Source organism: Macrobrachium rosenbergii, chromosome 43 (genome assembly GCF_040412425.1).
Source record: "Macrobrachium rosenbergii isolate ZJJX-2024 chromosome 43, ASM4041242v1, whole genome shotgun sequence".
NCBI classification, from domain to species: domain Eukaryota; kingdom Metazoa; phylum Arthropoda; class Malacostraca; order Decapoda; family Palaemonidae; genus Macrobrachium; species Macrobrachium rosenbergii.
Window position 1 is genome coordinate 27,178,705 of NC_089783.1, and position 27,936 is coordinate 27,206,640.

The following is a 27,936-nucleotide window of genomic DNA, read 5'->3' on the forward strand; positions in this document are numbered from 1 at the left end:
AAGGAGGTGCGCGCGACTGCAAGAAATATAGAGTCATAACATTACAAAACATGGTAACGTTTTGATTGAGAAAGAGTTAATGTTTAAAGTAAAAAAAAAACTGTTATAAACTATGCCGTCACAAGGATCACGTAACCAAATGTATTGTTAGAAGCAATTGAAAACAAGAAGCACATCAAAACTTAGCTCTTTCGTGCGCATTACTTTTGCACCTTCAGGGTACAATAGGAAGTGAAAGACATTTGATGGACATTAGAGACTGCAACTGAATATAAAAGAAAAAAGTGCCAGGCAATGGTCGGTTTCCTTGTTTCCAAACTAGCAGAGATGAGTTGATATTTCATAGCGAAAGAAAAAATGTTCTATTGATCTGTATATGATGAAATACTGGTGATTTCTTCTGGTGTCTATATCAGAGCGTCTCTCTCTCTCTCTCTCTCTCTCTCTCTCTCTCTCTCTCTCTCTCTCTCTCTCTCTCTCTCTCTGTGCGTTGGGACATCTTTCCTAGGGGTCCATTCTCAACACAGTCATTAGCAACGCCTTAATCACAACTTGAGATATTTGAAACCGAAGTACATAAATATACATCTGTAGGCATCGCTCTGAAAGTAATGGTTTAATTTCAACCTTAACTTATAGAATGCATTAGTCAAGGACCATTTACGGGGGTATTGCATATGTCTGTGATTTCTGTTGATGAATGCGCTTGGATTATCGGTTGAAGTTTTACATGTTACTGTCTCATGGATAACTTATTTATATATGTGTATATATATGTAAATATACACACACACACACACACATATATATATATATATATATATATATATATATATATATATATATATTTATTTATTTATTTATATCAGCCTCACCTTGAAAGCGGGAATCCAAAGCTCGATCATGGGTCCGGCGAACCGTTGAGGACCTATTGCTTAGGTAGTGAATTATGTGTATGGTAGCTAGTCGATTGTAGTGGGCTGCTGCCAGGGCATAGCAATATTGGCATGGGATAGCATAGTACTCTAGAAGCAGTCCTTTCTGATGAGAGAAATGTTATATATATATATATATATATATATATATATATATATATATATATATATATATATATATATATATATATATATATATATATATATATATATATATATATATATATATAGAGAGAGAGAGAGAGAGAGAGAGAGAGAGAGAGAGAGAGAGAGAGAGAGAGAGAGAGAGAGAGAGAGAGATGTGTATATATATACTGTACATATATATATATATATATATATATATATATATATATATATATATATATATATATATATATATATATTGATTTCAAGGATCTTTCAGACAATCAGCAACAACCTTCCACCTCCCACCCTCCCCTTCCTCAATTTCTGGCTTCTGAACGGCACGCTCTCGTCTTATGTAATGACAGGGTCTCAACTTTGCTCCACATCATTGGTTGCGGGAGTTAAGAGTGAAAGGGATCGCTGTCTGTGTTGTTTTGTTTGTTTACATAGGGGAGAGAGAGAGAGAGAGAGAGAGAGTGAGAGAGAGAGAGAGAGAGAGAGAGAGAGAAGTTATTATCTAAATTAGTAATTGATCCCATGTTTTCTTTTTCCATGAGAGAAATTCGCTTACCACGCATCAGAATTGAAAAAGAGACGAAAGTGCAAGAGTTACGATAGTTTGAAAGAAATAACGGACTATTTCATATTCACACTCAAGGAGAGACCCTTCCTTTCTGCACTGACATAGAAGTCAAACGCCCTGTGGAAGGGGAGTTGGGTTTGCCCAATTTCACTTGAGAGATTTCTTTCGTTTCTTTTCAGATGTGTTTCGAAGTACTGTACATTTTGTGCATTGGAAATCTGAATTTTGCGTATCGCGCAAGTATTTGTTATTAGAAATGTATTGAATGCCTGAGAGTGATCAAAATAATAATAATGGCCTCATAAGTAGGAAAATTTTATGTATATATTCAGTCGACAGTCGATAAAACTGTAAGGACATAATACCGTGAATTTAACAGTTATGAGAACTCAGCAGAAAATAACATTGTAATAAAATACCGATAATACCCGAAAGGAAAAATAGATTTTCAAACGTACATTTCCTGTCACACATTCTCTTTGCCCTCGGGTCATTTGCATCATTTTATCGTTACCTCTGGGCTATTTGCTGTGACAACAGGCAATCACGATAATATAGCCATCAGTTCAATTGATAGTAGGTAAAGGTGTGCATATCATTCTTCATTCTGCTGATGACGGTAGCTCAATATCAGCCCTCTATTTCCTCCAGTGATTGAAGCGTTTCTGGTTCTTATTTCATAGAGTTAATAGAAAATAATGATTCTTTAACCTTGAGATGAAGAAATCGTTACAACGAATATGGGCATATAATCATGTAGTGAACTTTTCTTCAATCCCTTGTGCGTAAATAATTTTGTTCTAATGATCTTTTATTTGCGTGGGCTTGTTCATCTATGCATATATGGATCGATTGTTGTAAATGTCCGCAGTATTTAGTAGCATTTTTGATCAACAAAGAGTTCAGTTCCCAGCCTTTTACTCTAGACAGTGCTCACATTTTTTTTACACAATAAAATGACTAGATTTAAGTTCTAGTGGAAAAGCTGCTGTTATTATGGTGAATTGCTCTATCCTCAGGTAAAAAGACATGCCATTGGGCTTTTTTTTTTAAATGAAATGTTTTTGAAAAGAAGCAATGATGTTTATCGTACATAGAATTCAGGTGCCGTATTAGTCTATCGATGCTTGCTGACCAGAAATAGCGCAGAAGGTGAATCTAAACACAAGACTACGTTTACTGTTGTAGTCAGTTCTGTTTAGCTTTGTCTGAGGGATACTTTGTTCCTTCATTTTCAAGCTGTCATATTATTTATACCTTTCAGTTGTCAAATATGGTTGTATTTGTTTATCTTAGCAGGCAACACCTCTAATGATTAATTCTTAGAAACCTTACAACTACTACCAAGGTAAAGAATTGCGAGCTTCGATGGACATTTGAACATTGGTCTATGACGTTGGGATATACTATTTTCGTGACGTCTGTAAATTTGTATGGTTAATAAAAAAAACAAGCATTATTTGTTGTGTGGCAATTATTGGGGAATATTAGTCTCATTTGCAGAATAATATGGATGGCTTAGGTAGACCGAATAATTTAAAAGAATATTTTAATGAATATATTAACAAGGGGTTGAGAAAATTAAAAATGTCCAAGTATTAGGAAGAGTAAACGAACAGATGTGTAGAGATGCTGACAAAGAAGAAAGTTCCGATAGCTTTGTTATTACCTGGAAGCAGCTTGCCTAAAGAAATTCGGAAAGAATATTGATCACGGAGAGTTGAAGTAACCAGATAAGAACCTTGTGCAAGAATGCGTTTGTTTACAAAGTTTTCTCTCTTGCTTGCGAGACCGCATCACCTACTTCGTGCGGCCTTCCTGTTCTTGTTGCAACACAAGAAGAGAAGTGCCTGGTCGCCCGAGACGGTTAATTGCTTTTATCTTGCAGTTTCTCATGTTGCATTTTCATTTTAAGAGCACACGGTACGTCTGCACGCAATCGAAGTTTGTCTTCAGCCATAGTAAAATGATTACAGTGATGGCCGGCTGCGGAGATCACATTTGTATTCAAAATTGCAACAGATTTCACCGGTCTCTTTACCTTCTTTTTTACTATCATCATCCAGTACTGCATCATCTGCAAGTATTAATTACTCCTCACCTTACCCCGGACACATGAGGTTACTTGCTCTAGTCATTTGTTTGTTAAGGGGGACAATGACAGTTAAAATGCAGTAACGTCAACAACAACATCAAACAAAATATTAGCCCAATGTTACTCAGGAAGTTCGCAACATGGAAAATGACGTAAATATTCACAAAAACAAGTTCCTTCTTTATTTCTTCATGATGGGAAATAGAACAAGAAATTGTCCAAGTCCTGATCACAGTCGAAACAGGAGAACATTTTCAACTGTTTCATTGTCATTAAAAAAAAAAAGGACGTCTGTAGGATGTAGGAACAGATAAGAAGAAAGGATTAGAGGCAAAGTTAGGCTTTATGTAATTATTTTGAGTAAGTTTCAATTCAAAGATTAAACCATTTTAAAAGTTCTGTTACTTTTCTTACGTTCATTTCTTGACTTCAAATTGAACAATCCAAAGAGCTCTTACGCAATCATGAATGAAATTCAGATATTTGAAAATGAGGTCTATAAAAAAAAAGAAAGAGAAAGAAGGAACGAACCGATTGATAACGCACTCGAATAAAAATTCTTTTCATATTGGCAAATCTGTCCAGCGATCACGGAGGTTAAAGGGTGAAACCAAGTCCCTTCGCTCACGATTTCACAGACGTACGTTCATTGCTGATATTCACCTACGGATTTAGAAATTAAAAGAATAAGATTTAATAATTATGAAACGCAACACTGATAGCGGTTAAAATTGAGCAAGGGTGGCTGGATCAAGTAACTGTTATCTTTATACGATAGGTAAAATTAGAAAAAAATGGAATAGAAAATTGTGATTACCAAAATAAAAAAAAAAAAATATATATATATATATATATATATATATATATATATATATATATATATATATATATATATATATAATCCCTTTCTATCAGTTTTATGGACACATGCAATGAATTTATTATTGAAAGATAACAGAATCCTGACCCAAATTTAGATTTCGACACTTAACATGGGAAAGATTTCCAAGGCTCAGTCATATTATTCCCCCAAAGAATTGTCACGGATAATCGGCCTCTACACGTTGCGACGTGAACGTGTACACGTGCACATTTAAGACGTCGTGAGGGTGACTGGAGTTGGAATGAGTTATAACAATATGCGTCATGTAATGGTGTCTTTCAGCGTGTGACGGGTATAAGTAGGAAAACATAGTTTTTGAGCATTTTCACGTATAAAGTGTTCACGGTAATAAAGACATCATGTTAGAGATCAAGTGGTTCGCATCGGCTTTCAGTACTTTTAATGAACATTTTTAATGTTCACTGATTTAGTTTCACATCATCTTGGAGGCTTTATTCCAAATTGGATGTAAGTTGCATAACGTTATTAGTGGTTATACTTTCAGTGCCCTTCGGAAATAATACAAGGAAAATTAGATTAAAAATTACGTTAACTTCAAGTAATTTCGTGGCGTTACAATTATTATCGGATGATCGTTATTAACGTATTAGTAAAAAGCAGTTTCTGCCTTTACTATTGCATTGTCAGCAAGATACAACAAATAAAAGAATATATATGCTGTATATATATGTATATATATATATATATATATATATATATATATATATATATATATATATATATATATATATATATATATATATATATATATATATATATATAATTTGTTTTTCTTTGTGAAATCTCTTTCATACTGTAGGTTATTCCTTACTTATCAGCTTAATTTTCTGCATCAGGGAGCTTTTCCTGTCAGGGACCTTGGGCTTCTAGCATTGTGCTCGCTCTCTCTCTCTCTCTCTCTCTCTGTACACACACACACACACACATATATATATATATATATATATATATATATATATATATATATATATATATATATATATATATAGAGAGAGAGAGAGAGAGAGAGAGAGAGAGAGAGAGAGAGAGAGAGAGAGAGGGGGAGAGAGAGAGAGAGAGAGAGAGAGAGAGAGAGAGAGAGAGAGAGAGAGAGAGAGATATGTCTATCTATCTATCTATCTATCTATCTATCTATCTATCTATCTGCATACATATATATATATGTATATATATATACATACTGTATATACAGTACACACACACACACATATATATATATATATATATATATATATATATATATATATATATATATATATATATATATATATCACTAAGTCCACGTCGGAAGGTGAGTGAAAACCGAGACTTTGAACAAGTGCTTTCGTAGTTTATTCTACATTTTCAAGGACGTGGACTTAGTGATATTCTCAAGCACGCGTCCCTTCGTGCTGTATTGGATATATATATATATATATATATATATATATATATATATATATATATATATATTTAAGATTCGCAAAACGCGCAAGCGGTACTCTTACATACTTCGTAACAGTCAGTGCATTTAAGAATGGCGTAATAAATACTACGTGGCAAAACGAAGAGAGCCAGTGTACAAACTGTGTGTTTATGGATGGCGCAATGAATTTTTCAACTCTGTGTGGTATTAGGAAAGAAATACTGCACGAGAAGAAAGTGCAACACTCAGATGAGAAAATCAAAAGGAAAAAGAATAGAGGTCAATTAAAGATATGGGAAATTCTTGGTCTCACTGTGTCACTGTTCTTAATATGCATAGCTGATTTTGCGGTTTGATACGCAGAAGTCTGTATAGAAGAATACTAGTATCATATATATTGTTTTCTCTCTCTCTCTCTCTCTCTCTCTCTCTCTCTCTCTCTCTCTCTCTCTCTCTCTGTATATATTTGCAAGAAGCTGAGAAAGTATAGGTATGTATAATGATAAAGAAAAAAATCATACTCTTTTTGTGAATTTCGTAAATAAAAGGTTTTGATGAGACCCGTCAAATATTTTCCTTCCTTTGCATCGTGAAGCCTAATAATTCCTAGCATTACGAATCTCAAAACTTTGAAATTTTGCAGAGTAAGAATAAAAAATTTATGGTAAAAGAATTGCACATCATACCTAGAAAAAAAAATGATTTTTTAAATTCTCAACTTAAGAGTGCCAGAACCATTTTTCCAAGAAACGGGAATATGTCTGATTAAGCAATAATATTACGATCGCGAGATAGGAATGTCCAAAAAGGTACATCTATCATCTCTGATTAAGTAATTATTACCTCAGAGGGAAAAGATAATGTGCATCTTCTTTCATATAATCACGACATCTCACCAACCCTTTTTTGATTTATTCAAGAAACTTGTTAACCTTTACGCTAATTATATTCATTATGAGGCCGTCGGCCATCTTTCTCACGTTCCATGAGGTGGGCATGATGGGCGAGACGTATTTTAATGCCCTGGCCCAAGTTCATACCCCCTTTCGTCGCTTGACCTTGATCGACGAGGAATTGGGTTATGGACCCTTTTCTTTCGTTGTTATCTGTTCCGTGGGAGAAACGGGTTGGCCGAGAATTACGTTTGTTCATTTTAAATTTATGTCTTATTTAATTTTATTTTCATTACATCCTACTCATTTTATAATCCGGTTATTTCCTTCTCTTTTTTCTAATTAGTTGTTTATTTACTTAATTCTTTCTCCCTCTGTCCCACAATTCGCCAAATTGCGTGGATCATAAAAAACTTGGGGACCCTGCCAAATGAATTTCTAATTATGCAACATTTGTTAGCTTTCCTTTATCCTTTGGGCTCATATTGCTGAACCAGGGACGAAAGCTGGTTTATTTGCCAGTGATTCACAGGTTTACGTCCTAATAGGGGTGACAAAGATTAATTGCCTTTCTAATTACGCTTTTTTGAAGCATTCTTTCCTGTTCAATATGCCGCACTAAGTCTTAGATAGTGGTATGTAATAATTATTTGTAGTGATGTAATACGTTTATATATATAGCCTATATATGTTGATTGATTTATTATCTCTCTCTCTCTCTCTCTCTCATCAGTATGTATATATATATATATATATATATATATATATATATATATATATATATATATATATATATATATATATATATATATATATATATATATATATATATATATATGTGTGTGTGTGTGTGTGTGTGTGTATATATATACAGTATATATATGTATGTGTGTATGTGTGCGTGTTTGAGTATTTGTATGCTTGTAGGTATAAGTTGAAGAGAGACATAAAACAGAAGCAGAGAAGGGGTGCGTATTGTATTCGGCTGTTTTTAAAACATGTTGCATTTTTCTTTTTTATGGATCTATACATCGACATAACTATGTCGACATCTTGCGCCGTTACGACCCACCTGAACGCTGCGTCGGCACAGAGTGATAGGAGGCGTCGTTAACACGTGCATTAAGGCAGAATTTGTACCACGGAATTAAGAACGAAAGAAGAGCGGAGAAAGTGACGTTTGTTAGTAATGTTTGCTGTTTTATACCTGAGAGATTATGTTTCTCTGTATGTCTGTTGATATATATATATATATATATATATATATATATATATATATATATATATATATATATATATATATATATAATGTATGTAAAAGTCCTATTACGGGAATAACAAGATGATATGAAATATAAACAGAGTTTGCAAACTCAAAAATACCTTACAGTTAAAACGAAAGATCTTATGCTCCGTTTGTCACTTTTCTCTTGGCCATATACTCTGCTTAAATATATATATATATATATATATATATATATATATATATATATATATATATATATATATATATAAGGAGATGGTCCTTTTGGTGAATGATATATCGTTAATAAATTCGACTTAACGTTTGTTTCTTCAGTAAAAATATGTGATGTTAACGGTAACTTCTTCCTTGTTTCTAAAACTGAAACATTTGGAAGACAACGGGAAACCATTGCAATACTAATGACGCGGTAGTAATTTGATTTACAATTATTTAAGATATAACGGAGAGAGAGAGAGAGAGAGAGAGAGAGAGAGAGAGAGAGAGAGAGAGAGAGATGGATGAGTGTAGAATAGAGAGAAGACAGAAGTCTCACAATAAAGTTTGTCAGGTCATTTATATAGATCACAGTTCATCGGACAAGATATCAAATCAACTTTCGAACGGAATGTAGTCTTCAAGTGTTCTGAATTCCGCAGTCCACGATATAAAGAAATGGCTGATTACACTTCCTCTTCGTCATCCGTCATTCAGTACATTCCCCTCTTCACTCATGTGAAGCATACACAATTGCTCAGCTTGTTAAGATTGCATCGCCCTTGATGCCCATGCCCTGAAGGATAGAGAGAGAAGATACCTCCCAGTGGTGAAAGGAGTGTGTCTGGTGTGTTTATCATTGTGAGTAATGGGCATGAGATAACAAGAATGTAATTCATCGTGGAGGAACAGGGCAGGAGACAGTTCAATTGAAACTCTGAGTGGCGGGTGACATAGGCCGATCGTGCATGCGCACGCGTACACACAAACACACATACGGCCACTTGGCCATTTTTGTGTAAGCACTCTGATAAAAATTGAACCTGATAAGATTTGAGACCATTTTAAAAAACTGAAATGTGAACAAGAACAGAAAATACTAGATGTAATTGTTGTGGTGTTGGTAACTATAGTGCTGCAACAATGATTGCTAAATCATTCCGCAAACGTTAAATAACAACATTGCGAGACTTGTCTTAAAGCATAAATTGTCGTCTTCCAAGAGCTGCACAATAAGTTTCTCTTGCAATATCAACTGTTATGACGCCATAAATTATATAAAGCAGAACCCTTCCTTATGACAAGGATGCTTGATTACAGGTAACTTCCTGCCAACAGAATTAGAATTCCGGATGGCTTAGAAAGTGATGAAAGTTATCGTTATTTAATGTTTGTTACGGTTTTTTCTTCTTCTTCCTTTCTAATTTTAACTTTGCTTGTCTCCGGCAGGACTTGCGGCGTGCCAACAGCGCTCAATCAATGGTGGCAGCAGGCGACAAAGAGTCCCAGCGGGAAAGTCCGAAGTCGCTAACTTCAACTGTCCAGAGGACTTCGGGTACTACCCGCATCCTTCCGATTGCACTCAGTACTACGTCTGCGTCTTCGGAGGTGCCCTTCAAGAGTCCTGCACAGGGGGCCTCGTCTACAGGTGAGAATGAAACAACAAGAGTTAGTGTGTGATGAATAGTATATTGGCTGCTACCATTTCATCGAGTCCACTGCATATTTTGTGAAGTATTCTGTATGATTAAGTATTTGAGAATCATGATTGTTCATTTTCCAGCTTGTAACGAAACTCATGAGCGTCTGATTTTTATGCAAATATTATTTTTGTTTTGCAGCCACGAATTGCAGACCTGTGACTGGCCTCGCAATGTAGTGTGCAATTTGTCCCCTGCCGGATCTGGCGTTTCTACCGTTCGCATCACCGACCCTCGAACTCAAAACACAAACTCTGTACGAGCAGCAACCGAGCCACTAACTCCATCTGTTGGGTAAGCAAGAAAACTGGGCAAATTTTGATTTTTGAAATAATGCATAGGAGTGAATGAGTGAATAGCATGAAATTGCCCTTACGATTAAGAGCTGACTGGCTCATTAATGGAAAGTTACTAAGTTTTGAGAGAGAGAGAGAGAGAGAGAGAGAGAGAGAGAGAGGGAGAGAGAGAGAGAGAGAGAGAGAGAGAGAGAGAGAGAGAGAACTTGGGAATAAAATCTCCTATCAGATTCAGAGAGAGAGAGAGAGAGAGAGAGAGAGAGAGAACTTGGGAATAAAATCTCCTATCAGATTCAGAGAGAGAGAGAGAGAGAGAGAGAGAGAGAGAGAGAGAGAGAGAGAGAGAGAGAGAGAGAATTGGGAATAAAATCTCCTATCAGATTCAGAGAGAGAGAGAGAGAGAGAATTTGGAAAAAAATCTCCTATCAGATTCAGAGAGAGAGAGAGAGAGAGAGAGAGAGAATTTGGGAATAAATTCTCCTATCAGATTCAGAGAGAGAGAGAATTGGGAATAAAATCTCCTATCAGATCCAGAGAGAGACTTGCCACCTTATTTTTTAATATTCGGTTTTTAGGCTGAAGATATTAATCAAAGTAGGTTAGTTGTACTTGCAATTAGTATTTAGAGTGAATTTTGACAAATGCTATTTTAGATGCTGTGCTGTAACAAATCTTGATACGTGTATACTTCCCTAATGATTTTCATATCTTAAAATTAAAAGGCGAAATGTTTACATTTTTTTTATCAATAGCATTCCATAAAGTCTAAAAATATTAACGGGTTTTATTATGGAGCAAAGAGTAGATGATACGCTGAGTACATAACATGAATAATTAGAACACTGCTGTCATTCCACATTACTATACTAGCGCTGCTCACTTTATAGTCAAGTAAAAAGGTTTTTGCCTTGACATCTGGAGGGGCTGGGATTCAGACTGTTTATTTATTTATTGTTTTTTTTTTTATTTAATTAACTAATTAGCATTTATTTTGATCTTTCAGCAGTTTCGACGTTCGATTCCAAAATTCTTTATCATCTTCACAGAGTCCTCGAGATTCCCAATCAGTAAGTTAAAAGAGTATCTTTATTTTACTGTCGATGACTAACGGTAATGCAACGGGTAGATTATTTTTTGTCTACTTTAGTGGTAAACTTCTTTGTCTCTTATTTTTTTTTATTGTTGTAACATCTAACTCACTAAAATTTTGATTGATTTTGCAACCGTTATACCCCTGTAGTATTGTTAAGGAGATGTTTGATTATTTTTCTAAATTTTATAGGTCATGTAGACACTGCATTTTGTGTAACGAAGTAGTTTGTAACTTGCCTATCTTCTCTTCTTTAAGAATAGAAATGTAGCGATTAGACTTAGACTTTGGAGCTCAGAAATAAAACAAAATTATTGATGGTTAATACACATTACATTGGAGGCGGTCACATTTTACCTATAAGACTTGCAGTGTCCAGTAGTTTATCAAATAACTGATTTGTAAAACTCTGGAGCAATTATTCATGTCCGAATGTCTCGTCAGTTTTCGGTGTTTGATGGCAGCGACAAGAACAGACAACCCAAATTTTTGAGGCAAGAGTCTGAGCCTCAGCAATCCTTCACCCGCTTCCCTCAGCAGTCCTTCTTCTCCGATACTGATGTGAGTACAACCTGATCAGTGGTCCTTGAGGGACGGGGACTGACACGTATCCCTTAATGTTGTAGGTCTTTCCCTGATTTCAGTCTTTCTCGTGAACACACTTATGGCTGGAACGACAGCTTCGACAAACCAATTGGGTACAATATAGTGGTTAAGGTTTCTTTTTCCTGCTGACTGGTTTAGGATTTGTCCCCCATCTAGGTTTCTAAGAATATTGATTTTGGCGTTAGTCCAAATCCACTTGTACTTTATTTATAGAACATCAGAATGGTATTCAAACTTACAGCTGATTAAACCAGTCGTGGTTGAAACCCAAATCAGAATTAGTCACTTAAAAAGACAGAGTAGAAGTGTGCCAGTCTCTGTTTGTACCCAAACGAATCAAGTGAATCGGCGAAGTTTTCAGGAAAACTTCCTTTCGACATGAATTTCGTATGAACTCATATCTCCTATTGCTGATAGCTACTGTGTTTCAAACTGAGTTTTCATGGAGCTTTAGTTTCATATTTTCTTTTCCGGAATAGAAAAAAATAAGAATGCCAAGTTTGCTCATTTGTTGGTAAAACTGTTGTGACAGTTTAAAAGTAAAACTTAATAGCCGCAGTACAGTATTTAGGACACTATTTCGACAAAAATACCCTTGCTCCAGTGCTACAGAATGCCAATACAACTTGTAGAATGTTATGCCGTGTTATTTGAAACTGCGTAAGAAAAGATTTCATCTTGTTCATCTCTCACAAAACTAAGACAAGTTTAAAAGGTTAATGTTTTGAAGTCATTATCCTGCCAATAACTGACTGACTGGTTGAAGGATATTACTTGACATGTCAACCCTAGTCATCATTGGTTGCAAGAGTGTGCTTACCTGTTTTGGTTGCCCTGTTAAGGGTGTAATCTAAATTTTTAAAAGAATAACTCTTCTGTATGATTAATGGCTTAAAGCTCACGGCCATTTTCTTACACACACAGACTATCATAAAACTTTCCGGTATGGCTTCAAAAGATATGAAGGAATTTCCGAGGAAAGAGAGATTAAAAAATGTAATGTTTGTTGACGTACTTGATGAAAATGGTGTTTGTTCGAGAACACTTTCTTTTGGTATGTTTTGTGCATGTTATATTTTGTGGAGACCCTAAATACAGTATTTACGTAAGGAATGAGAGTACAGTTATAATCAGATTTTGCCTTGAAATTGAAGATTTTGTTTACTTTAGATTTTTGACTAACCAATTGGTCATTAATACTATAAAAACTGTAGATATCTTTATTACAGTTATGCAATGCTTCTCATAAGGTACACTTAGACATAACCTTTCCATCTCCAGGAATCTGTCATATACTCCAGTTACTGACATTTCATGGGAAAAGATATAACGTTGAAGCTTTGTGAAGTTAATTACCTGGCATTCCAACGATGAAGAATATAATAATTTCAATAATAATGTTATGTTGATATCAGACACTGAATTCACAGTTAGTCTGTTTTGAGCAGCATGTGTTTGATAAAAAGGAAATTAATGCCTTCATCATGCATGATGGAAGAAAATTACTTAAGAAAATTATATATATATATATATATATATATATATATATATATATATATATTTATTTATTTATAATTGTTTATTCCTTAGGTACAGGAATCCAGCAGTCGCCCAATCAATGTGCATCCAACTACCAACAGGTCACCCGTTTTCCCGTAAGTTCCCTTCAGCTATAAGTTTTGCTTGAATCTATGAAAAAGTTTTTTCTTATTTTTATCTTTTCACAAATTACTATTTTAACATGAGGAAACTACAGGCCTGCTTAAATTGGGCTTGCCTACTGTTTCCTGATTCGGTGTTAAATTAAAAGAACTAGATGTGCACCTAATCTTAACTACTAAGCTATTGTTAAAATCAGCAGACTGGAAGCGAAGCTTTGTATGTGTTTATTTCTTGGTTGTGGGTTTCCTCTCCTAAAAGTTCTCTTTAAGCCCTACATTAACCAATGATCCTTTGATTGAAAATATCTGAATATTTAGTTTCATGGTTATACATTAGTTTGGCGCAGTTAGGCACCTAAATGACATAAATTAATGTTAAGATTATAATTTTTGAATCGCGTTAGAACCTTTGTATGCTTGTTTCTTATGCATGAAGTAGCCAAAAATAACTTTTGATATGAGGTTTAGAATTAAAAATTAAATGTAGTTTGCAGATAATTTTCTCGTGTGAGACTAATATCAATAACATTTTTTTGACGATGATTGAGACTTCCTGACATCGACTCTATATCAATTGGGTTATTAACTCGTTCTGGCATGCAAGCTACTATTTTGGAATCATCCACCAGAATATAAATTTGTACTGTAATAGAAGTCCTTTATATAGGTAGTCTCTTGATTTTGAATAATGCGAATGTGTTCACAATAAAGTCTGATGGCAGATGTTTAACATCCATCTGCTAAAAATAAAACTGTAGAGTTAACATCTCCTTTTCTTGATATGTGGATGTATGAAAAATAAGTTTTTTATCACAGAAATTTTATAAATGCATGTTTGCAATAGAATATTACCTTGAAAATATAAGATGTATCTTTAACATACAAATTAAAGAGAGAGCTCTTGGCCCCAGACCATTGTTACTTAGTCCTTACAGATTTTGTCACTGTCTACTAGAAATTTGTTACGAAATAAAAAGAAGATATAAATTTGGTTGATGATAGTTAAAGAGGACATGTTGATTAATATTAAAAAACTGATGTTGTCGGGCCAAGACGCTTTTGTGTGGAGTGCAAACCTGATAAGCTATTTGTGTAAAAGGTGGTGGAAACTACAATCTCTTGGACATGGAGACCTGCAGTCTCTGGAGGAGAAAGCGAGGCCAGTTCGAGAGACCTCCCTTGCCCAATTCTATAGAAGCGGGAGAGACGTGACTCACCTCAACGACTCAACACCAGACTTTGACTTCGGACTTCCATTTGTTTCTGCTGCCACACCACGATTTGGCCAGGAGTCTCAGCCACACATACTGTCCCGTCGCCAACAACATCAGCCAAAGACGTTTGGAGCTGCACCAGCTTCCTTCAGGAACCCCAAACCTCGAGTCCCCAACCCTAGACCCGACCAGGGAATTTCTCGCAGACAGTCCAGACCAAAGAATAATTTCTTTAACCAAGGATTTCCCCCGAATCATTTCCAGACACAACAGTTTTCCAGATTTCCTCCAAATTCCTTCTCTAATCCTTTCCATCCACACTTCCCACCTCAGACTTCACCAGCTAACCCTTTTGGGAATTTTCAAAGCTTTTCTCATTTCAGTGATGACTTAGACACTAGGCCATTTACCCTAAATCACAAACCTATCGGGCAACCCCCTTCTCAACAGCATGTGTTTCCTCCAAGGCATCCTCCAAATACTACACCTAGACCCGACTTCAGCCAATTTGATGAGAATTTACAAGTTGGTCACTTTACTACAAGGCCTCAAGGTCAGCTACATGTTTTCCCACCAAGGTTGCCTCATAGCAACTTTGCCCATAGACCTCAAAATGATCCCTTTGCAACTCACTTGTCACATCCTAGATTCCCACCTGGTGGAACTCCTGTTGAACCCTTTGTAATTGAAGAAGCTCTTGCTCACACCTCACCCCAGCCTCCACTGAGAGTCACACCACTAGATCATTCCATTTCAGCTTTAAGGCCTCCTCCTCCTCCTCCACCTCCACAAAATTCAGTTCCTAATTTCCCCCATGAATTTCCTTCTCATTCTCAGTTTCCCAAAGTTGATGATTCTGAATTTCGTCCTCATTCCAAGTTTTCCAGTGATGATGTTCCTGAATTTCCTCCTCATTCCCAGTTTCCCAATGTTGATGAGCCCGAATTTCCTCCTCACTCCCAGTTTCCCAATGTTGATGCTCCTGAATTTCCTCCCCATTCCCAGTTTTCCAATGCTGACGATCCTGAATTTCCTTCTCATTCCCAGTTTTCCAGTGTTGATGATACAGAATTTCCTCCTCGTTCCCAGTTTCCTACCTCTAATCATTTCTCAGAATCTCAGTTCCCAACTCATCCATCTCCTCCACCTCGTTCACCTCCTTCACCTCCTCCTTCTCCAGCTCCTCCAACTACTAACCCTCCTCCTGAACCAGAAGACCCTTCTCTTCCACCATCAGTGCCTGAATTTTCCTCAACTTCTAGAACTCCTTTTGCTACATCAGAATTTTCCTTCATTCCAGATGTCAATGAGCACCCAATCCCACGCACAACAGTGTCACCAAATCCCTCATTTAATTCCATCACAGAAAAACCACATAGAGTATCGACACATGCTAAACCAACAACACCTCCCCAACCTCCGAGTCCATCAACATTTCCACCTTTTTCCAATGTTAGGCCAACATTTTCATCATTCCAAAATCCCGGCCCATCAAAATCCCAGAGTGCGCTAAAATCACCTGGTCCCCCACCACAGATTCCTGGCACAGCTCGTCATCCTGAGCTCTCCAAACTGTCTGCGAGCAATTCCCAGACCTTAGACTCAAAAACCCCTTCTTCAACCCTTTCCCAGGACAACCGCCAACCATCCAGGTACCCTGCAGCACTGCTCCTCAATATATCCATCAATACAGAATGTTTTAGAGCTGCCCAGTCTCAAAAACTCATGTTTGATGCAGCACTACCTCAGACTTCAGTGTTTCTTTTGAGTATTTTTATATATTTCATCTGTAGAGCTTCTTGACATTCCTGTCTCATGCACATCCTAAAGTTCAAGTCAGATTTCCTGAGATGAATAAGTTAATTCAGTTTGTTCTTCCATACGAAGTAGATTTTATTTCTCTCCTTTTCTTTCATGACTTTTACATACTACAGAGGGCAGCACTAAACAGGTGTGTACGGATATAGAAAATCTATAATTCTCTTTTATAGAAACTAATCTTCGTTTACTGATTCTTTTGATGGGTTTAAGATGTCTTACATTAAGTACTGCATGTGTCAAAACGAAAAAGTCGAGCAGTGTTGTGATGCATGCAACAGGTGACGGTGTTTTGGTCTGATTGGGGTTGAAAATGAGTAAAGTTACGTTGTTTTTAGTCTTAGGAAAAATAACATAGCAACCAAAATAAACACGACTAATAACCTTACACTTATTTCATTGTGTAAGACAGTGAGAATTTGAGGTGACTAGTATTTTAGTAGTTGTGTGTCGAAATCTAGATGTCTGTTCTCTGAAGGGAGAGATCTGAAATGGATGGTACATCATTTTCCGTAATGCATTTCAGACCACAAACTAGTTTTAACGCTGCCGTCACCTCGCGACCTGTTGCTCGACCCGCCCCGACTCGCGCCCCTGCTGTTGAGGATGCATTTTACAGCGACTACAACTTGACAGATGCTGATTATCTCTACTATTATGATGACCTGCTCTATGGTAAGCTGTTCATTGCTTTTCTTCGCTTCGAAACTTCAATGCCCATATAGATTAGATCATTTTTGCGTCCCTGATTCTGTGTTGAATTCTGGTTAAACGCATTTTTCATGAAATTTACGGTAGTTTTTAAAGTTGTGACTTCCTATTTTGTTTTGTTTTTCCGATAGTTATGCTGGAATTCTTTGAGTGAATTAATTTTAATCGGATGCAATAGTGTACTTACTCATAATTAGCATTATATACAGTATATGTAATATATATATATGTGTATATATATATATGTATGTATGTATATATATATGTATATATGTATGTATGTATGTATGCATGTATTCCCGTGTATATAAGTTTGCGTATATAAACAGAAATGAATAGGTTAATAGGTAGGCAAATACATTTGTGTGTTTACTCTGCATTTTAATTTCCTGGTATTGGCCTTGTTGTCGTGTTGCCTTCACATCTGCTGCCTTTTCAGATTACTACGATATTACTCCTACTACTACTACAAGAGCCCCAGTCCGACGACCCTCCGTGACCTCTGCGCCTGCCAGGTAATAAGAGTTGTTATCGGTAATCGAAGTGAATTCATGGTATTACCCATCCTCCGCTTTCTATCCGTGATAAATTCCCATTTTCATTTCAGGAGTTTTCCTATTTTCCGAATGGATTAATTTATTCATTTCCACGAGACTCTGAGAAACTATTATTAGTCAGTGGTTTCTTGGAAGATAGGCGTCGTGCGGCGCATGTAGGCGAGCTAAAGGTTATTCGTAGCCTCCTTTCGGAACCACCTGCGTTGCTGTTTGTCTTCTGATTTACGTCTGCCCCCCCGTTACCCCTTTCCCATCTAGATGTCCAGCTTCTTTGGTTCAGTCACTCGAATTTTCCACCTGTCATTTCAAAAGCAAATCGTTCGGCCACCCTGTGAGGGTGGGTCAAAGGGATACTACTCAGTAGTTTGGTGAGTTTTTGTGTGTGGGATCGATGAAAACATCAGTCAGATCTCCACACTTGGCACAAAAGTATGAGGTAATAAAATGCAGGAGAGCAACGGTAAAACAGCCCTCTTCTTCGGAGGATTAAAAGAATGAGCAAGTTGGATAAGAATCACAAACTCTGATTAACTGCTTAGTTCAGTAGAGGTACGCTGCCATTTAACTGCACGTACTTAAATCGCGGCCTAGCCAAAACCCCAGCCCTCTCGCGATTGAGGGGAGTATTACTGTACCACCCCGAGACCGCGAGATCACACAGTTACTTTTGGGGGAAAGACTTATCGATGAATATTATATATATATATATATATATATATATATATATATATATATATATATATATATATATATATATATATGTATATATGTATATATACACACACGCTATTGTCGAATCTAGTGGATGTGTTTACAGTTATAGTGAACCCAATATACCCTCGGTTTTCCACGCCCTAATAAATTTACGAAATGAACTCCATACGCTGAGCCTGAAGCGAAAGAAAAGTCCGTATGAAAATGACGGAGTAGATATGTATTTCAATGGAAAGATTATGGCTTTGTCCTGAGTTGCTTGGAGTGTTTGTCTTTTTTGTCTTGCACGTAGATAAATATATCTGCACTTTGCCTCAACAAATTTTCTCTAAAGGTTTGAACACAGACTTAAAAAAGGTTGAGGATTTTTTTTATCATGACCGGTATTTCTACTTTCTATTTCTCTTGCCATTGCTTGTAGGAATATATATTTTTGATATCTCTGTTACCCTGCAGCAGAATATAATGTGAGAGGCCTGTGTATAACCAAAAAATTAAAAGAAAGAAACTCTATCTAATAAATCCTTGTCAGAAATAGCTCGCTGATATTTTTGTATACGTCTTTTTGGTAAGTAAATTTTCCGTTTTAGAATTCGGTAGAATTAACTGTGAAGAATCCCATTCGAAAAAAAACTATTTTTTGATTAAATGAAACGCTTTACAATTTTTTTTTTTTTTTTTTTTTTTTGCTAAACAACCTTTGTTCTAAATGGCGGGCCAAGTATATCAAATTGCTGGTCACAAGAGACTCTGGTCGCGATGAGACGATAGCCTTTAACCCAGTTAAAGAAAAGTGATTCTTCATTAAAAAAAGAACAGGATTTATGTGAATTCTTTGCTCGAGAAAAGGACATATCTTTAATAGTTTTACTTATAAATGGAACAGAATTTACTTACGTAAAAGATGAATTGTATGTTGCTTTCTGACCATCACATTTATTCTGCTGGAGCCTCTGATTTTCGTTTTTTTTTCTTTCTTGTAGCTTACCGAGGCACTGTATGCTTTGAATAATTCCCTTGAAACATCTCCCTCTGATCACGTAGAGAAAAGTTCCTCTTTAAACAATTTCACGTATTTTGTGCATGACGTTTCACGGTTTGTTCAACTAAATTCAATTTCTTGGGGTTAGTCATCCAGTACAGTCACTCTGATATGCCTGACTCAAGTTAGGTATGAATATGGCTCTGAAAAATGAAAGAATTACATGCTGAGAAAGGAACTACTTTCTTTGGGCCATGATACAGTGAAAGAACTGTTTGCCAGTTTTTTTTCTCCTGAAAGGACAAACTCGTAGTCAGAATTAGATCTTTATTGCGTTCTTGTTTAATTACAATTACGCTGAGGGTCTTTACCGGCAAAATTGCCCGAATAATATGAAACTGAAATCAGAAAGTTTTAAATTGGTGGGGAGCCCGTTCTAATTCCTGGTGTTTGCTGTTTGAAATTCATGTTTAGAGAGGAAGTGTTTGAGACCCGTCCTCCACCACCACCACCACCACCATCAACTACTACCACAAGTTCTACCACCACTACTACTTCTACCACTACCACCACCACCACTACTACAACCACTCCCCGTCCCCGCACAACCACCGCTGCCACAACAAGTGGTCCTAAGTTGAGGCCGGTACCTGTAAGGTATGCGCTGGTTAATGTCGAAAGTAACGCTAAATTTTGCCGTGGCTTTTAGTGCCAAGTAACTATCATTTGCATGGGCGATTTCAAGAATGCCAACAAAGCATAGAAATTTAATGACCTCAAATAACCAGCGCATTATTAATCTAGTGAGATTCTTTATAGTATTGGCTGAAAACAGCTGGCTTTACGGTGCTTGCTTCCCTTAGTTCTGAGCAGTGGCAGTATGCTTTGAAAAACTAGCGAGTTAGCTATCCATTCTAAAAGGCAATTCGTTGTTGCTTTGCTAGAATGAGTATGACGTAGGCTCATTTTTCAAAGACTTGTCTGAGCTGCTCACGTGATTCATATGACGTAGTGGCAGTTCTGGCAAATTCGTCGCCTGTTCAACTTAGCTTGGTAAAATGCATCGCGAAGGATTGGTTCTTAGACTAGAGTTTAGTTATTCGGGTGATTTCTCTATCTTAGATCAGACATGTTGTCTACTTAGAGGAGCGATTAATATCTTTTTTTTTAAATATATGCTTACCTAATTACTTAAATGGTTAGTTTTCGTGATAGAGGTGCTGTGTCCAAAGGTACTACATCTCTGACGCTCTGCTATGGGTGTTGCAGACACTGCACTTAGGCGAGTGCCTCCCCACTGTCGCATATCTGTCCTCCTTTCCCCCTTTCTATTTTATTGCGTTCCATTTACTTTCCTGGCGCCTTCCTTCATCTTAGCTTAAAAGGTACAGGTGTTCTACGGTGGCCTTCCAGGTGCTTGCAAGGTTGTTTCCTTTCCTCTTTTTCTAGGTGTCATATCTTCTTTGAACAACTGCGTAAACCTTTAACTTTTCTTTGTCTTGTCGGTGAAATCCGGGTTTCATTCTGAGAAAATGGCTACTTTATTCCTCTAGAGCTTACCTTGATTTCAGGCGTTTATTTCTGCTGGGTTCCCAGCCTTAATCTTCTATAGAGACTCTATTTTTTCATGGTATTTAAAATTCAGTGTACATATTCTAAATTACTTTTATTTTGTTGGCGTATGTCTGATGTATATATACTCTTTGTTTTATTTAGAAGTAGATGATGTAGTCACTTTTACATGATTTTAAATGTATATTTGTAAATATCTCCGAGCTTTACTGAAATATCTTGGTGTATCTCGTTGTGTGTGTGTGTGGATTGATATATAGTGAAATTTAACCTTATATTTGTTTTATATAGTATCAAAACAAGTGCTTCAGAAACCTCCGATGCCTTTGCTTTAAGTATGTTTTGTAACATGGATAGTGTCGCGTGGCAAAGTGAAGTGAGGATTATCTTAGATGATCTTTATTTGTAACAACAAGATTTTCTTCGGATCTGCAGTGTCACTTTGAATCTACATCTTATTTAGCACCTAAAATGTTTTGCAGATGAGAATTTTATAAAAAAAAAATTTTCGACACTACAATTTATCATCGTTCAATACGGTGTTAGGCATGATTCAGTCATAAGCAAATGTAAATTCCCGAATATTAAAGTCTTTCCTAACGTCTATGTATTCAGAAAAATCCGCAAACAGTGAAAAGAACGACTTTGTTTTGAGATGTCTGGAACAACAGTTCTTCCCTTTCGCACAACAAAAGCGCCACCCCCTTATGTTCTTGTTACTTCTCTTAGATGAGTGGCACAGTGGAACACCGTCAGTAATCTGTTAAAAATTCCTGTTAGCAAAAGTGAGCGGCTTACATCTCATTCTTAGCAAACTCTAGCAAATGCACAGTAGTTTCTGAAGGCACTTAGATAGTTCAGTGGACATTAGTTTAGTATTTGTATAAAGTAAGCACTACACGTAATGAAGAGTCCCTTTGTATAGCCATGGGAATTAACCTGATGTCATTACTGATGTTATAACCACCTTGAAAGTATTCTGTGTAGACAGCAGGGGACTGACGTTATCTTTTTATAGAATTCGCACGGATTCCCCCTCCTCCTCAACTGTCTCCAAGTCATTCTCCCGTGGAGGTGGCCCTGCCAGCGTTGACACTGCTCCTTCCTCCCGTACCTCCTCCTCCCTTTCTCCCTCTTCCTCCCTCCGAGCAGCCACATCCTCCTCGCCATCCTCGACTAGAAGGGTGTCTCCCACTTCACAATCCTCAAGGTTCTGTTCTGGTCTTACTGTAAGGATTCAAAGACTCTTGGATGAGAATCATGTCTCGAGAATCTAATTTTCAAAAGAGGCCCCTTGGTATTTTGGTGAAATATGTGTTTCGCTTTAGTCGTTACGAATTTAATTTCTTCAGTTTTGAATATCTTTAATTTTAGTGACGCATGAAGATGATGCCACACAAGGATTGACTTTTATCGTTGATACTGTAGCTGTAAAGGTGTGTAAGCAGCGACGCATACATAGTTTTTCTCATCAGGTCATACTGTAGTACGCAGCTTAATATTGATAACCGGACGTTATTCATTTTCGAAATTGCTCGAAAAATTAATACAAAGTTAGCAAATTTTGGTACTGTCTTTAGCCTCGAGGAAAAGATCACAAGTAGTTCGTCGTTTTGTTAATTTTCAGCCTTCCAGTTTCAAGATAAATAAAAGCTAAAGTAATTCGTGCGGCTTTCACCAATAAGTATTATTCATCTTTAATTCAGCAGATGAACGTGGCAGTGTGTACAGTCTGTTTTTCTTAGAAGCCACCTATTCTGAGGGGAATTGATTTGTTTAAGTAAACTAAATATGAACATGTGATGCAACGCAGATAAAAACATCAAGTATAGAATTAAAGACGTCTAAATCTTCACAGTTGAAAAATATATGTATCGTGGTAAATGATTTATGAAAATCTGTGATGCCCACAGAGGAAATGCCTGTGTGACCCCTTCATAACTGGATGGGAAATACAGTATTTAATGAACTTGATTTTTTTGTATTTGAATCCTATTGCATTCCTCTTGTATACTGAATGATTCTGGAATGGGTAAGCTAATTTGACGAATGTCAGAGGTACATTTTGCGCGATTTGGCAGTAGAGTAAAATCGACCCTGTTTTGTGAAGCGTATTAGAAACGAGATTAAAATTAGCGGTTTTTTTTTCTGATGATTGGGCATTCTCAGATGATACTTATCCAAGGCTGTCTTTATTTCAAAAGCATTTTTTATTCTTGTAATTACTAATCTCCTTATGAATGCTAGTCAGTAAGGTATAAATAATGATTGCTGTCTTGTTAAAAGTTGATGCACGAATGAATAGTTTCGCTGTTCTTGTGGAACTCGATGAAGTCAATTAATATTATAGTTTGTCCATACATAATCTCTGCTCTGAATGACTAAAAGTATGATGTAAGTTTACAAATATTTCCTACTCTTAAAACAGCTGATTTCTTCCCCCATAAACTTCTCATTACTTATAAGAATAATTTTCCATTTTCTGATTTATTATTCTTTTGCTTATGAAAAAATAAATAGATAAAATATGCTATGTGGCACATATATTCAGATCTAAGCCAGAACCGTTATGAGTAGAGGTTATGTAGCAAGCGCTGAAACGAAAGCATCTGTTCTTTTGCATGGTATGGCATGACTGTTGCATTCACAGATGTATGGAATTAATGTGCATCAGTCTGCAAGGTAACATTACATGAAATCACGTAGAAATGGTAGAAGATGGTTCAAGCATAGTTCAAAAGTGCAGTTGTTAAGTAAAGATTTCTGTGCACATGTAGCATTTGCAGAATGTATTCGGTGATTTACTGGAGATTCCTACTTGTTGTAAGATATATCCAAATTTATGTTTTATTTCTGTACAGAATAATATATTTATTAATTTAGAGTATATACTGAATAAGGGACAAATGAAATAGATCACAAACTGATAAGGTAAAATTACGCTGAGGTTTTCAACGTAGGGCCATCAGATGCCATGATGCATTGATATGATTTTTAAAGGATTTTTACATGGACATGAGGCGTCATCTATAAGTCACACGTTCATTGAAGTAACTAAAATAAGATTGTTTTCATGTTTTTTTAATTAGTTTTTCATGTTTTTTTAATTATTAGTTTACCTTTTATTCTTGGCAACGGTTATAGAGTTTTGGTGTCCAGTGGAATTCACAAAATTTATCACATTACAAAGGCGACTTATATCATCACACTCGAACGGATCAGTTGTCAACATAGGTGCATAACTTGCTTTGCTCTAAGTGTGTGCGGTTAACCTGTTTAACAGCATAACATGCATAATATACATGGGCTGTGCACTTATGTAGTAGGTAATAGAACAATACATTAGGCAATAAACTCCATGAAATTGTAGGCGAAATGCTGTAGTAAGAATTGTTTCTCAAGTCTTAAGCCATGAATATATTTCATGGTTGAATGATAGATTTCGTTTTATATGCCAACTTATTTGATGAAATGCTTCAAACAATGGGAATACAGTTGTGAGGAGAACGCATACACTGCTAACAAAGTTTAGGACTCCCATTCTCTTGGTAACAAGGTACTTCCTCTTTTGAACACTAGGGTTCATGATGAGAATTTTTTATCTTTGTCTTTATATACAGGTATTATAAAGTGTCCACATATTATGCTAAGGAATTCTGAAAGTCATCTCACCTACTGACCTCTAAATTTATAAAAATATGCATTTATTTTTAATGTAGAATGCACTAGGTAATAGGTATTTTTATATGACAATCGCAGTATCTTATATATATATAATCTCCTTTCAACTCCGCTCTATGCTTTTAGAGGAGAAATAGGAAATTGGAAATGTCACATAAACAAAACAGTAACATTAGAGTGAAGCTTATAGCACTCAGTAATGCATCACCTTTTCATCAGTTCCTTGTTATCACGAGCACTGCCAGATTAGTAGTATTTGCCCCTATGTACATATGTAAAAAGTTCTTTATGTATAAATTTGGCGATCAAAATTTCGTGAAAGTAGTAAAGTATTGTATATAGGGTTGATTGATTCTAGATACTGTTTTCATCATCATTTGAGCACATGGTCTTTAGCATTGTCATTGATACCTAGGTATGTAATTAAGAAGCATGACTTTTGCATGCATTCCCAGGTATAACAAGAGTTTTAATCCAATAAAAAGAAAGAGAGAAAAGACATTTCGGTGAAATTATGGAATATAATGCTTCTCTGATAGCTAAGCATAGTTTTTCAATTTTTTTTGCTATTCTTTAATAAGAAACCTGTAAGAATTTTTAAAAGGAATTTGCAGCTATCAGCCAAGTAAACACTTTCCATAATAACCCAAACAGATTCGAGGTCCTCACGGTAATGTTGTTATTACAGGGGCGGTCAGAATCAGCTCTTCGAATTTTCCAACTTTGACTTTGAATCTGCACGTGCTAGTCCCTCCTCATCCTCCTCTTCTTCTTTCTCCTCTTCCTCCTCCTCCTCTTCCTCGTCCACGTCCTCTCCTTCCACACGTCCTCATACATTGCAGTCCCAGTCATTAAGAAAGTCCCAACAGGCTGCAACTTCTGAGCCTCAGGCCCGGTCCAAATCAACCGCGTCAAGAGTTGGGGATCAGTCTCAGTCCCATCCTGCAAGAGTTCAAGCCAGTCCACCTGTCAATAGCCAGTCTCAGAGACTGACCTCCCAGACTGCCTCCCAGGCTCTCAGGGCCACAACACATTTGCCCTCTGTGAAAGAGGCGTTATCTAAATCTTCCTCCCCAACCTCATCAGCAAGTATTTTCCCTTCATTTGAATCCGCCTCCTCTTCTTCCTCTTCTTCCTCCCCCGACTCCTCCTCCGACTCCTTCTCCTCATCTTCCTCAAGTTCTCAAGCCCCTAGTGTATCCCAGAAATCCTCGAGGTATGTCCTGGAGTGGTACATTCCAGCTGAATACAACAATGCCCATACAGCATGATGATGGTGGAGCCTATTGCATGATTTTTTTTTATTGCTAACGATTATATCTGCATGGGATGGATGTAATGCTTATATCATAAGCCTTTTACTTCTTGGTATGCCATTTTGGCATGTTTATTAATCGCAAAATCATAATTGCTTTCCGATGACAAAAAGCTAGGTGTTATTTTATACCAACATGATGGAATCTTAATTTGCCTGTGTTGAAGGATTAACAGCATATTTTGCTCTTTTTATGCGTTTTACTAGTTCTCATTTCTCATCAAGATGTTTAACTTATGTTGACACTTTTCCTTCAATTGCTATCCTCCTGTAGACGAAAATTTTCCCTGGACAGTTTGTCAGCATCAAGATGTTATTTCGGACGACTCCATGACTCCTGATTTGTATGCTGTCTTTTATTACTCCTCTCCTTGAAAAGATCTGCAGGTACCATAGAGATTAATCTCGAGAAATGCTTCTGGTATGCCTCCTTTTTTCTATTTAATTTTAGTACTTTTCTTTTCGACGACGACCACGATAATGACTTGAACTTTATCTGTGTGAGGTAAATAGAAAACTCAGCTTTTCCTCTTTAAGATTGCTGCCTGATACACCATTTTAGGACATGTAGAATCGCATTGTGTGTGTTAGAGAAAAATGGCATTTAAATTTCAACATCTAGATGAAATTAGATTTTAAAGGGTTCCATTTTTCTTGAACAGGATGTCTGTAAAATAGCTTATATTTAACATTAGGAAACTATAAATAAATCAATTAAAAAAAATCAGTTATTCGGGTTTATATACATCTGCATGGTATTTAAAGTATACATAAATTTTACCTGAATAAATTTGGTGTTCGCATGATGAAAAAGTATGACGAATTATTTCCGGTTGCAGGTAAAAAGAAAAAAAAAATGAATATATCAATCGTTATGCATTGCAGTGTTAGAAACAAATTGCCAGATTAAGTGTCATATTTCTTTTAAACTATTTGTATTATCACGCCAGCTCATTAAGCGTGCGGCAGACAACGCACTATTCATGGAATCTTTGTGTATTACACTATCCGTTTTTTTAGCAAGTTGACATTTTTGCTTCATATGTTGCCATTATTTGATCCCACAACGACCACCAAATTTCACATGTATTCTTTGCCATCTTGAACAGGCAACCTACCTCACCTAATAGAGGAACTGCAGCCCCTACCAGAGTGCCACAAAGAACAATTCCTGCAACCACTGGGCCGATCAGCGTTGACTCCGTTCCTAAAAGGTTAGTATGCATGGTGAAATAAGTGAGATTAGTGTTAAACTAAAATATTTAAAATGAAACATATGCTCAATAAATAGGCGGGATGCTTTTTGTATCAGGAATAGGATGAACATTTGATCAAAACGTCAATTGCTGTGAAGGATGAGATGTTCGTATATCGATTGAAATTTGCCACAAACAGCTGAATAGACTTTTCCAAAGCTATTTTGTGATGTATTTTAGAGACATTTAACACTAATAATTTTATTTGTTTGATACCACCTACGTAAGAATAATTTGACCACTAATATCTTGAAGAATGGCATATGGTATATTACAAAACAATATTCTGGATGTCAGTTATTTCTGTTCTAAAATCTATTATCTTGCATTTTGCCCAAACTTCTTGTATTGTACTAACTACCCTGCATGGTTTGAATTTCAATTACCTCATACTTTTATACTTCCAGAATTTTAGGAAACAAATGTTTCTCCTATTCTGTTGTATATGGCAGCTTATGTTTCTGTTAAAGCCCTTTCTTGTTGTGGAGTTGAATTTATTTCTTTCTGATGACCTGATGAACCTTAAAATGAAGTGCACATTATCCTTGTCTTTAATTTCCCCAAGGTCTCTTCTCCATA

The 27,936-nt window shown here is 36.3% G+C and overlaps 1 protein-coding gene across 15 annotated transcripts in view; it reads left to right on the forward strand.

Moving 5' to 3' along the window:
* The window catches only part of Cda5 (Chitin deacetylase-like 5), a 402,422-nt gene that overhangs the window by 361,931 nt on the left and 12,555 nt on the right, over positions 1 to 27,936 (forward strand). For 6 of the 15 annotated variants that reach the window (XM_067086775.1, XM_067086776.1, XM_067086773.1 and 3 more), the window contains 12 exons: positions 9,634 to 9,832; positions 10,026 to 10,178; positions 11,184 to 11,247; positions 11,715 to 11,831; positions 13,467 to 13,531; positions 14,637 to 16,403; positions 17,096 to 17,244; positions 17,720 to 17,795; positions 20,008 to 20,190; positions 22,124 to 22,315; positions 25,475 to 26,002; positions 27,211 to 27,315. In XM_067086775.1, the coding sequence (XP_066942876.1) occupies positions 9,634 to 9,832; positions 10,026 to 10,178; positions 11,184 to 11,247; positions 11,715 to 11,831; positions 13,467 to 13,531; positions 14,637 to 16,403; positions 17,096 to 17,244; positions 17,720 to 17,795; positions 20,008 to 20,190; positions 22,124 to 22,315; positions 25,475 to 26,002; positions 27,211 to 27,315 (3,598 nt within the window). The remainder of the gene's footprint in view (positions 1 to 9,633; positions 9,833 to 10,025; positions 10,179 to 11,183; positions 11,248 to 11,714; positions 11,832 to 13,466; positions 13,532 to 14,636; positions 16,404 to 17,095; positions 17,245 to 17,719; positions 17,796 to 20,007; positions 20,191 to 22,123; positions 22,316 to 25,474; positions 26,003 to 27,210; positions 27,316 to 27,936) is intronic. The other 9 variants (XM_067086783.1, XM_067086781.1, XM_067086784.1 and 6 more) reach the window with 6 other exon arrangements.